At 39.0% G+C, this 13,189-nt stretch overlaps 1 protein-coding gene across 1 annotated transcript; it reads right to left on the bottom strand.

The window, feature by feature from the left end:
* Positions 1-2,814: 2,814 nt before the first annotated feature.
* Positions 2,815-4,004, bottom strand: LOC101342716 (olfactory receptor 10A4). Its single transcript, XM_004389095.2, has one exon. It carries the CDS (start codon positions 3,925-3,927, stop codon positions 2,815-2,817), a length of 1,113 nt encoding a protein of 370 aa, XP_004389152.2. The 5' UTR covers positions 3,928-4,004.
* Between the last annotated feature and the right edge of the window lie 9,185 nt (positions 4,005-13,189).

Genomic DNA, 13,189 nt, shown 5'->3' on the forward strand with positions numbered 1-13,189 from the left:
TCTCCTGGTTTGCCACCATTGCATTCTGGTTATTTTAGGGACAGCATCTTATATTGACCACTATTTTAAAGTGCATACTGCATTTTATGAGACAGCACTCAAATCTCTCAGAGGTTTTCCCCTTGCTGGTGTTGTAACTGAAACTTCAGTAGACCATTCCACAATTTAATCAAGTCAACTCCTGATGGATAATAGGATGCTTGATGAGATGAGTAAATTTAATGGGCTTGAGCCTACTACCATGACTTTCTTAATTATAAAATATGTCTTCTTGGTAGGATTGATGTTGTCTGTGGTACATTTATCTATTGATAAGAATTCTAAAAATCAGTGAATGGTGATGCTAAAAGAAACACTGTGAGTCTGTTCATGTGAGAAGAAAATACTGTTAAGTCTTCAATGCTGAAAGTGTTCCGGTGTAATCAGTGTACCACCAGAGGTCAGTTGCTTCACTTGGCGAAGAATGCTATATTGAGGCTCAGTTTTGATAAATGTAAACCATGTTATAATCACTACCACACATGACATAAAAGATTTTAATCACCCTGAAAAGGTCCCTGATGCCCCATTTCAGTCAGTGCCATCCCTCTGCTTCTAGCCCTTGGCACCCATTGATCTGCTTTTTGTCACTCTGTATTTACTTTTTCTAAAATTTTACATAAATAAAATCAAACAGCGTAGAGTTTTTTAGTCTGGCTTCTTTTACATAGATTAGTGCTTTTGAGACACATCCATTTGGAGACATTGTATGTATCAATAGTCTGTTCCTTTTTATTGCCAAGTAATATTTCATGCATGTTCCATGAGGAAATGGGAGGATTACATATATTCAAGAATTCAGGTGGAGAAGAGAGGCATCTCATCTTTTCAGACAAAAGAGAAATAGACAAAGATGTGGGCATAAATGGATGCCACATTTTAGATGTAAGGGCATAAAAGGAAGCCATTTATGTCTGATCACCCCAATTATCTTGATGAAGTAGAAGTTGTTGTTTTGGATGGAAGGGGGAAAGGAGTTGAACAGGGAAGAATGCCAACATTTGGGACATAAGCTGAGAAGAATAGGATATGACCAACTGTATTAGTTTCCTGTTGCTGCTGTAACAAATTACCACAAACTTTGTGGCTTAAAACAACACAGATTTATTATCTTACAGTTCTAGAGGTTGTAAGTCCAAAATCAGTTTCACTGGGCTAAAATCAAGGTATTGGCAGGCCTGTATACCTTTCTAGAGGCTCTAGGGGAGAATTCATTCCCTTGACTTTTCCAGTTTGTAGAGGCTGCATATGTTCCTTGGCTGAGGGCCCCTTCCTCCATCTTCAAAGCCAGTAGTGTAGCATCTTCTCTCCTCCTCTGTTACCTCTGCTTCTACCTTTGTACTTTGTCTCTCTCACTCTGATCATTCTGCCTTCTTCTTATAAGGACCCTTGTGTGTGGGCATACCTGGATAATTCAGGATAATCTCCCTATCTCAAGATACTTAATCATACCTGCAAAGTACTTTTACCATGCACGGTAACATATCCACTGGTTCTGGGGATTAGCAGTTGGATGTCTTTGGAGGTCACTATTTTGCCTGCCACACCAAGCTCAAGTAAAATAAATGTGGAGGCATAATTAAATCTTGTCTAAAATTTATAATGGTGCCAATCTGCTTATTTGTGTGACTGTCATTATGCAAATAGGACCCCGTGAGTTGTCTTTTCAGTTATAAATTCTTGTGGTGATTTTTTAGAGTGCACTGCCATTCTGGGGCCCTTGCTACATGAGAGGTGAAGGACAGTTTGTGTGGGAGATTCAACTTGCCGTGGTACCTTCATGCCAACCCTACAAAGGTAGGGTTGTCTGTAGAGTTTGTAGAGAGGACATGCCTGCCCTGTTAATTATCAATGAATTGTCAGAGATATACTTACACAAAGCTGTATTTTCTGTGGCTTATGGCTGCTGCTTTCTGTGAGTCCAGAATTGGACTATGTTCACTGGAAAATGTCACAAAGAGGGGCTATTGTGTTGGTTGAGTGATATACAAGCTTAAAAAAAGACAATTTCATCTAATCAAAATAAGATTACAGAAAAAAATCTAAACAACAAGGAATCCTTGTGTTATTTACCACAGTTTTGTATAATCTGTCCACCTACACTTGACTGGGGCATTCTGTATACCCTTCCTGTCAAGGAACTCTCATATACCAAGTAAATAATTTTGAGATTGAGACAATTGTCAGTGTAGAGTCATTTTTTCTCCAGATGTGTCACCAACTGATTGATTATGGTAGGAAAGAAAAAACGCATCAATTGCTGGCCCTCTAAACATGTGTATTTAATAAATCTCTGGTGATTTTAACCACTTTTTTATTATTTCTCTTTCTTACGGGAATGTAAATTCCATAAGGCAAGAAGTCTATTTTGTTTACGAAGGTATCTTCAGGGTCTAAAATAGAGCCTGATACATGTTGGTTGCTGAGTAAGTATTTGTTGAAAAAATGATTTAATGACTGAAAAAAAAACAATTGTAAAAAAAAATCATTTCTTTAATTTCCTTGTAAACAATGAGACCCTGAAAATTTGCAGTTAGAGTATTTTTACAAGTAGAAGAATATATTGCAGAAGATTACATAGTAATATGTGAAAAAGTTCAAGAAAGTTTAAAATGAATAAAACATGGCAGATTGTAGTGAAGTTATCAACCTTCAGATAAGTTTCCAATATGTGAAAACTAGCAGCATCCTTGGAATCACTGATTCCACAGCCCCACAGAATACTGGGCCTAGTATAGGTCTTTCATTTATCACTTATGTTCTTTCATTCAGAAACTAACTCCAGTGCAAAGTCCAAAATCCCAGCATGTATACTGTGGCTCTGGAAAGAGTAGAGACCAAAAACCCATTTTGGAATTCATTTTTCTTTCCTTTTGTCCTTAAATTCTGCTGCTTCATTTTCCATCTAAGTCGATCTTCGTTCCTGAAGGCCAGGGTCTTGCGGATGACCCGCCTCAGTGCAGCCTTTACTTCACTGTTCCTTAAGCTGTAGATAATGGGATTCAACATGGGAGTCACCACTGTATAGGAGAGTGAGAGCAGCTTTTTGCTCTCAGGAGAGGTGCTAGACCGCAGTCGGAAGTATGTGAGAATGGCAGTGCTGTAGAAGAGGGAGACAACCAGGAGGTGGGAGGAACATATGGAGAAGGCTTTGCGTTTCCCCTCAGCTGAGGGCATCCTTAAGATAGTGGAGAGGATATGGACGTAGGACCCCAGAATCAGCAAGAAAGGGAAGAGGATGAATAAGACAGTAGCTGTCAGAGCCTCTAGTTCAAACAGAGAAGTATCAACGCAGACCAGTGCAATGACAGGGGGACTGTCACAGAAGAAGTGGTTCACCATGTTGGGGCCACAAAATGGGAAGCTGAAAATCCATGTGGTTTGTACAGTGGCCACTGGAAAACCTGAGAACCAAGAGGCAGCTGCCAGCTGGGCACAGGCCCTGCGGCCCATGATGACTGGGTAACGCAAAGGGTCACAGATGGCTACATAGCGGTCATATGCCATTGTGGCCAGGAGGCAGCACTCTGCAGCCCCAAAGAAGAAGAAGAAATACATCTGAGTGGCACAGCCAAGGAAGGAGATAGTTGTGTCCTGCATGATCAGAGTCCCCAGCATCTTGGGCACAATGACCAAATTGAAACCTATCTCCAGGAAGGACAAGTTTCTCAGGAAGAAGTACATAGGACTTTGTAGGGCAGAGTCAGCTGTAGTGACCAAGATAATGAGGACATTGCCTATTAGGGTAACCAGGTAAATGGCCAAAAAAAAGAGAAAGAGTACAGCCTGTAGCCCAGAGGACAGAGTTGAGAAGCTCACAAGAACAAACACACTGACAGTTGTCCAGTTTCCCCACATCATTCTTCTGCCCAATATTTCATTGGGCATTCAAACCCCAGGAGGGCAAGGAAAGTCTGCATATGTTATTTAGACCTTTGTTATACCCTTAGAAGGGAAGCATCTTATGGCCTAGTTCTCCACCTTTTTTTTTTTTTTTTTTCCGGTTGTTGAAGATCAAACAGTTGTACTCTCCAATATGTAAAAAACAAACCTAACCATCGGATTCATAATTTGGGGGAAGAATACTGACTTTTTTTTTTTCAGACTGAGCTGTGACATATTATATATCTGTACATGGCTGGCCTTATTTTTGTCTGCTCTATTGACAATGGTCACAGTCACAGCTTCACTTTTGTTGTTTCTACCCTCTCTCTCGTCACTAATTAGTGGTGCTAAAACAGAAACCAGACCCAAGCATTTCTAAATAGAGGGGTCTTGATGTACAATGAAACATGGCGAGGTCAAGCAGGGTACCTTTTTTTGCAGAATGAAAAGTGGGAAGTAGAAAATTCAAGGAAGTGAACCAACAGTTATCAAACGGTCCTTGAAGAGGAGACCTGAATGTGTCTCAATTTTGAGAAGTCCATGCTCGGGAAGACTTCAGAACGTTGCAAGAATCTCCGTTCTAAATTCAGAAAATTGTAAGTGAAACAGAAGACACAGAATGTAGAAACTAAGGTTATCTTGATCCCAGGGCCAGAGATTCTTCGTGTGGCTAAATGTTATTAGTCAAAGGAAACACAGACTCAAGGTAGTGTCAGAACCATGGGGAGAATCTAAATGTGTTAAGCATAAACCTTTAAATCAGCTTCCCTCAATTGACTTGTGTAGTGCACACTCTTGACTCTTAAGATTTTTCAAGCTCAAGTTTTACATGTTAAGAAAGTCTTACTGAAATATGCAGATGTTACTAATCAGATTCAATTCTGTGAAAAAGAAAGTTTCATCTTTGTCCCATAACTAAGCTTCAAAATTGGGCCCCTGAAGTTTTTTCTGATGACTAAAATTAAATGAAGGGATAAATCTAAAGCTCTTAGCATGGCATCTAATGCATTATAAATGCTCAATAAATGAGTTTAGTATTGCAATTACAGGAGCCCTGCTGGCACACTGGTTAAGAGCTCGACTGCTAACCAAAAAGTCTGCAGTTAGAATCCACCAGCTGCTCCTTGGAAACCCTATGAGGCAGTTCTTCTCTGTCCTATAGGGTCACTATGAGTCGGAATTGACTGGACATCAATGGGTTTATTATTATTACAATATAACACTAGACTTAAAACCACTCATTTTTTGTCCAATTCATTGTCCAAAGTCACTGTAGTGCCTGCTATTCAATCACTAAGACAAAATACTCATTTGTTCAATAAAATAAATACTGATTATCTACTATGTATCAGGCTCTGTTTTAGATACTGGAGATGATACATTAGTAAACAAAACAAACAAAAATCTCACCTTCTGGGAGGGAAGAGAGATAATAAACAAATTATGGGGGTAGAACGTATACTAAGTTAGATGGTGGTAAAGCAGTGGAGAAGGAGGTAGGCATTTGGGGTGTGGAGATGCCAGGGAAGGCTTCACTGAGAAAATGATATTTGAGCAAAGTCCTGAGCAGGCTCAAGAGGTGAAGTCATGGTGGTGAAGGAAAGAGGGAGGCAAAGAGCCAAAAAAGTGAGTAAATGCTGTTTGTAAAAATTTGTTGACTCATACTCATTTTTTAAAACACAACCAGGCATCACTTCTTCTATGAAAAATTTTGATACCTCATCTATTTTCATAGTAAACATTAACATTTATTGAGCTACCTAAGTGTTTTGCATGCTTTCCCTTATCTAATTCTCACAACATCATGAAGATACAGGCACTATTATTAAGGACCATCTCACAGCTGGGGATCCGAGGCACTGAGAAGTTGAGTAATTTTTCCAGTGTTAGGCAGCTAGTAAGTGTTGGCATATGCATCCTGGGTGGTCTGACCCCAAGCCATGGATTTAACCATCAGAAACACTTTTGCTCACTCTCTTAGAATGGGAACGAGTTTGAGCCCACAGGTGAGGGCAAGCAGAAGTATCTCGGATAAGGTAGGTAGTAAGAGAGCAAAAAGCAACACAGTTTCTAAAGATGGACAGGAAATTTCAATGTATTAGCAACACTGGAGACCTGTGTTACCACTTTCATAGTCCTTATCATAGAATAATCATTAATTTATATCTCTGTCTCATACTCTAGATGGTATACTCCTTGAGAGTAGAAATCGCATAGAAATTGTGTCTTATTCAAATTTTATTCCGATGCCTGGTAAGGGATTGTTATTGAATGAGTGAATGGTGAGAAAAATGTGGAAAATAATCAAAGAAATATGTAAACATTTTCTCTACGGAAAGATAGTCTCTATATAAGCTAGTACAGGCACAGTGAGCTCCATTTACAAGGTATTTAGACACATAAGAATAGCATACAACTTCATACAATTTACACAGATTTCAAGTGTCCTTGTATCTAACCCATTTCAGTAAATGGTACTACCCAGTTGGACAAGTTAGAAACTCTGATATAATTCTTTACTTTATCCCCCAAACTGGATTACTCTTTCTCCTAAACATTGATTCAGTGTCACCTTCTCCATCCCGATGACCACTGCCTTTAGGTTCTGGCTATTTTCTCTGGCCTGGAATATTGTAGGAGCCCACTTCTAGTTCATTACCTTCAACTCTATCCTTGACTTATATGTCATCTTTGTGACAACAACTCTCATTAAATCAGTTACCTGCTTAACATCTTTGAGTAACTCTCTGCTAGCCCTAGGCTGGGGTACAAACCCTTTAACGAGGTCCTTTTGTGTGCACTCTGGTTTTTGTTTTTTGTTTTTGGTCCAGTTTCAAATCCCCTATCTAGCCAATGCTTGAGTCACACCAAAATACTTGTTGTGTCTTGCACACATCATGTTCTCATACCTCCTTGCATTTGCCCTTACTTCTCTCTACCCTTGGGAACCTCTCCCTGCAACTATGTAAAACTTTCTTCTCATCTTTCAAATCTCAGTTGAAGCATCACTTCTCTTTATGTTTCCCTCTCTTCCCCTGTCCGACTCAAGGAACTATTCTTTCACTCTCTCATAACGCTTTGTGCAAACCTCTAGTAGAGCACTTTTATAATTGAGTTTTATAACAGAGTCCTTGGGTGGTGTAAATGGTTAATGTGCTCAGCTGCTAACCAAAAGTTTGGTGGTTTGAGTCCACCCACAGGCACCTTGGAAGAAAGGCCTGGTGATCGACTTTGGAAAAATCAGCCATTGAAAACCCTATTTAACACAGTTCTACTCTGACCCACATGGCATAGCCATGAGTCAAAGTCAACTAGATGGCAACTGGTTTGTTTGTTTTTTGGGGTTTATAATTGAGTATGTGTGCATCTATTTCCATCATCCAGTTTTTTAAACACCATTAGGAAAAATCTGTTTGTTCATCACTGTATTTTTTGCACCTAGCACAATGTTTAAGTATTCAGTAATTAATGTAGCCTAAGTTTTAATAATTTCATGGTATTTTGATGAATTATTGGATCTATAGTTGAACCTACAGTCAAGTAAGACCTCCGGGTGTTATTTGTTTTTTTTTAATATGATACAATGGGTTTCCTCTTCCATAGTATACTTATTTCATTTAAATGTTTTTTTTAATTTTCTATCTCGCTTGAAAAGATTTTCCAAAGCTTTATTGTAACTGTTCTGTATAATTGATTGTACCATTATGTCCACTCCTCTCAAATACTTAATCAAAATGTGTTCTAGAACAGAACCAAGACCCTGGTAGCACATCAGTTAAGCTATCTCCCAAAATGAGTTGACACAAATTTTTTGTTGTTGTTAGCTGCAGTCGAGTCAGTCCCAACTCACAGTGACCCTGTGTACAACCGAAAAAAACTCTGCCTGGTCCTGCTCCATCCTCACAGTTGTTGCTATGTTTGAGCCCATTGTTGCAGCCACTGTGTCAATCCATGTCGTTGAGGGTCTTCCTCTTTTTCACTGACCCTCTACTTTTTAATCTATACTTATTAAGCAAATTTGTTCAGCAAATTGCAAAGACATCTAATTTTTCTATCAGAGACGTTAAATCATTTTAGACATGGGCTGGGTATAAACAAACACAGCTGTATGTACTGACCTTTGGAACATGTCTCTTTAACGTAGCAACAAAAATCTCATGAAAGAGTTCATCAGATGCTTCAGTGAAATGCTGATAAACAATTTGATGCTCATTCTTTATTCCAAGGGCGACATTATCAAATTCCTTGTAAACCCATTTCTGACCACCCCCACCCTCCAACCAGTTATGATTAATTACTCATTCCCTTGTGGTCTTAGGAGCATTTTAAAACACCCAGTGATTCTGTATCATAATTATTTTTATATGTGTGTCCTCTCCTGCAAATTGTGAGCTCCTCAAGGACACAAACCAAATTATATTCATCATTGTATCCCCATTATACTGCCTGGCAACTAATGAGTAACAATAAATGTTTGTTGAGTTACTAATTAACATTTATTTTAATAATATTAGTTAATTGGCCTAACATATTAATATTTATTTTTAAAAGTTAATGAGGTTCATTGTCATGAAATTCCTAGTGAATCCATGGTGGTTAAAATGATCACTATTATTTTGTTTGTAAAAATTCCCTTGAATAATTTTCTAAATTATTTTCTGATAAGAAATATGGAAATAAATGTAGAATTATAAAGCACTGTACAAATGTTGTTATTATTATTATTGATATTTCTATAGTTTCAAAAATACTCTCAATCAAACCTTTTGGTAAATCAGTGTTGTATAAATAGAAAACAATCCCGTGAAGCATAGCTGAGACCCATGGCAGTTGAAACCAGAGGAAACCTGCAGCACAGCATAGTTAGAGAATTTTGTGGGGACCCACAACCAGATGATACTAATTAGACACTGGTCAACATGTAACAAAAGGAAAGAAAAATGTTTTCAGGACAAAAATTCAGAAGTTATCTAAGAGAATCTCTGAATATCCAGTTAATTATGCTGAGGGAAATTGCATATGCCTAACAAGTTTTTTGACTTTCAAAGCAGAGGAATCCCTTTATTAAAAACAAACAGAAACCAAACAAACCTTACAGGCAATATTCCGATACTTAAATCCAGTAAGACTGAACAAAGAGCAGGGACACGAGCTCAGAGCCCCACTTGCTTGATTTTTACCTTTTCTCCTGCCTCCGATGTGGCCCCTCATTCATCTTCTTAAGACTCTAGGGCTGCAAGGAACACAATATGAAAACATGGTGAAGGACTTTATCAACCTCCTTCCTGTACTTGCAACTCCACATTTTCCTTCATTTGTCTTGTTCTCTCTCTCACACTCCATTTCTTTTCATCCATACTTCCCTCTCTTTCATACCTTTCATCTTTCTCTTCTATTTTTAATTTTCTCTTTCTTTCCCCTATTAAATAGGGAAGGAATGGTAGAGGCGGGTGGGAGATTTTGAAGAACTAACCTTCTTGTAACTGTATAAGTATAGTTAGGTTTGTAAGGATATATAATTCAGGTGCTATTTTACTGCAGGTCTTGCAAACCCAAAGCCTTTGATAAGCGTGGTTGTGACTGCAGCTATTACAGAGAGGGAGAGAGAGAACCTGGGGAGGAAGGGAAAATTATAGAGAAACTTAGTTGAGGTTGCCCAGTCAGCTACATCTGTCTGGAGATCGTGAGCTAGTGACATGACCTCTTCTGAGTTGTGATTTCCTCAACTGTAAAATTATGATAATAAATGTTCTACTCACCATACAGAACTGCGGTAAGAATGAAGTGTATGTGCATACACTTTCGACATTCTAAAGCACAGTACATATATTATCATTGTTTTCTATCCTTTCCCAGTTCCCCAATTTGTCAAGCCCTGTAAAACTTCCTGTTCTTTACTTAAGACTTATGATCTCCTTATTTGCCTCTCAGAAATGTGTCAAGGAAGACACATATTTTGGTGGTGAGCTATTATCCTCTGTATAAGAAATTTCAAGTCTGTGCCCTATCCTCTCATCCTTTACTCACCTCCTTCGAGTAACACTTGTCTGTATCATTCCAGAGAAGTCCTTGTCTATGTCAGTTACTCTAGGGATGCCTTAGGCTATGTCTGAGTGAGTGAATCTAGAGGAATCCTAAATTATGTCTGTGCAAGTCATTCCAGAGAAACCTCGGAACGTGGCTGTGTCAGTCATTCCAAAGAAACTCTGGGCTAAGCTTGTCTGGGTCCACATTGCTGTTGAACTCTGGATTGTGTCTATGTCACATTCTCAGGATTTACACCAGGGCTGCATCAGGACCCCAGGTAAATCTTGGCCTGTGGCTGGGTCACTCCCTTTAAAGAAGCCCTGAGCTGTGCAACATTAGTCACTGCAGAGAAGCTCTGGGATGGGCCTTTGTCAATCACTCTAGAGAATTTTAGGCTATGTCTCAGGACTATTTTAGTCCCTGCTGTTTACTGTAGATAAGCAATTCCTGTAATGCTTCTTCTTTCTGAGGTGAAGTCATACATTCACTTTCTGACAGGTGTGAGTTTTGAGGAATTCCCAGGAGTGCAAAAATTCATGAAGATTCTTCAGTACTATAATTGGAGGAAGGTCTTCACTGTAGCTTCAATTTTTCCTCCACTTGGGAGGATACAAGAGCACAGGGATCAAACTCAGCAGTATGTCTATTCTCCAAAGTTTGTATCTGAGATAGATTAGCGTAGCATGCCAATCTTCTTTTACACATCCCCTCACTTTTGATTCTCATTGGCCTGTTTTTCAGGAGTATCTCTGGCCTGCACCCAGAAGTTTTCAGGCAGGAGGAAGAGAACCCAGTAATCATTGCCTGGACCAAGTGGAGAATATTAATGAAAACAATAAATAGTGGGTTCAGGATGCTGTTGGTTGAAGAGGCTATGACTCCAGAATAAGATGAGAAGAAAAGTCTGACTCATAATCTCAAAATCCTAACCCTTCTAGAATAAAAACTGAAGTTGAGGGAGTAAGGTAAAGTCCATGCCTTGGGATAAAATTTCCCCTAGATGATCAGAGCTTCTTCCAAAGACTCTAATGGACCTCTCAACTTCATTTCTTATAGTCCTTATGAAAGGATTATTTATTCCAGGTTTCTTACTGAAAGCACTAACCGTATTTGACTTCATTATTGCTTGCTTGGTACGCACTATAGTGCACATACATATGTACTTTGTCCACAAAGTGAGTGAATGAATTTATCCACAAGGCATATTTAAAATATTGACCTTCCTTCTCACCCCCTATATACATAGTTTACAGTTTTCCATTTTGATTGATTAGGATGGTACATTCATCTTGCACTTACTCCCAACACATATTCCCAACACAAGTGATAGTAGTGAGGTGAATCAGTGGATAAAAAAGATTTGCTATTTATTGTTCCCCTTGTTATCCTTTTTCTTTGTCTAGTGTTTAATCTAAATCCCTGCTCACTAATATGTACCAGGCACTGGGGATTCAGTAATAAATTCAGTAAACACTGTCCCTGGAACCATGGCACATACAATTTAGAAAGGAAGACAAATATCAAAGAACCATGTAAAAATGCGAAAGTACAGCTATGTTGAATGTGTGACTAAAATAACATGATGTAGCTGCAAAAATTGCATCTCTGTTTCCCCTTTTCCTGGATTTAAATTTTGAGCATGGGATTTGAATAATAAGTTAATAAAATTATTATGAACAGCAACCCCAAAGCTTCAGCCATATCTTTGGACAGATGAGAGAGAAGCCTTTCAGAGGTTAATTAATCAGCATGAGCTACTTTCTCAGTCCTAGCAATCTCAAAGGGGCCCAGTATGAAAGTGGGATATGAAGAAAAAGAACTGTCCCTGCCCTCATTGTAGTTTGAGTTGATTGTGAAAAAGATGAGAACAATAAGAAAATATTTATATTCTACTTATGTGTTAGATTCTATTGTTTCTACTATTTAATGTATATCCTTGGGAGATGAATTTGAATATTTGTACACTTGGTTAAAATTACTCAGGGAACAATCTGGAGAAAATTAGATGTATCAGCAGCTAACACCGGTGGGTGAATATTGAACTTGAAGAGGTCACCACACATTGAACTATGTTTTAAGATTTCGGATTTCAATGGTCATCTTTTTAATGGTCTTTTTTTATGTTCTGATTAAAGGATTTGGAGTTTTTTCTTGACTCAATACTCAGACTTGATGAAAAGCACTTCTGAAGGGAAAACTGCAGCAGACTTTGTAGGAATTCCTCTTTAGTCTTCTTCAGTCACTGACGAGCTCTGTGTGCCCTCTCTGGCGAGCTCTGTATGCCCTCTCTAGCTTCTGTAAACTTTGCTTCTAACAGATGGCACCTGAGACTTTCATAATAAATGCCTAAGGCACCACAGCCCATTTAGTGTAGGGAAAGCCAGAGGTGCCTGGGAGTTTTACTTCTTCCTTCTTCTACATCCCACAGAACCCCCACTCCCAGCCCCCAGTAGACAATGGATGACTGGAATGGGAATACCAAAGCCCAGTTTCTTTGACTTGAGACAAAACCAACTCTGAGGTTTATTTATACTCTTGAGCTCCCTCACTGGATCAGCCCGAGTCTGGAATTATCTGAAATTGCACCTTGCTTAGCTTCTTCCCCATCCCCACCCTGCTTTTCTCACTCATTCATTGGTTTCTCCTTAACAAATCACTTGCACTTGAGTCCTTGATTCCTTATCTGATTCTGGAAGAACCTGGCCTATGATGGAAGCCTTAGGTCCTGTGCCAAGACCAGTTCCTGTGGGTTGGTGGTAGATGTTCCTGTAAGGTGGAAGGGGATTTATAACAAAGAGATATGAAGAAGAAAGCTTTAGGCTTGACCTTCTCTGGGGGGAAAAAATCATCTCTTTCATACTTCTTCTGTGGATGTCCTCCAGACTTTCCTATGCTCTACCATAGTAATTCGTCTTCCTCCAGACCCAAATCTCCTTCTTAAGCAGTACATTCCCCCATATGCAACCCACTCTCAAGTCCTATTAATTCTCCCTCCAACAATATTTAGAATTAATTTCTACTGCTACTACTTTACTCCAAGTCACCATTATTTCTCAACTGCCTTATTCATCCATGTATTTATTCTTCATACGAAACCAAAAATGCAACCCCTTGCCACTGAGTCAGTTCTAACTCATAGATACCCTATAGAACAGAGTAGAACTGCCTGATTGAGTTTCCAAGGCTGTAATATTTACATAAGCAGATTGCCACATCTTTCTTCCACTGAACGGCTGGT

This window comes from Trichechus manatus, unplaced genomic scaffold (assembly GCF_000243295.1).
Source record: "Trichechus manatus latirostris isolate Lorelei unplaced genomic scaffold, TriManLat1.0 scaffold00232, whole genome shotgun sequence".
In the NCBI taxonomy this organism is placed as follows: Eukaryota; Metazoa; Chordata; class Mammalia; order Sirenia; family Trichechidae; genus Trichechus; species Trichechus manatus.

Coding starts and splice junctions, on each gene's coding strand:
- LOC101342716 (XM_004389095.2), bottom strand. CDS start 3,927: ATGCCCAATGAAATATTGGGCAGAAGAATGATGTGGGGAAACTGGACA.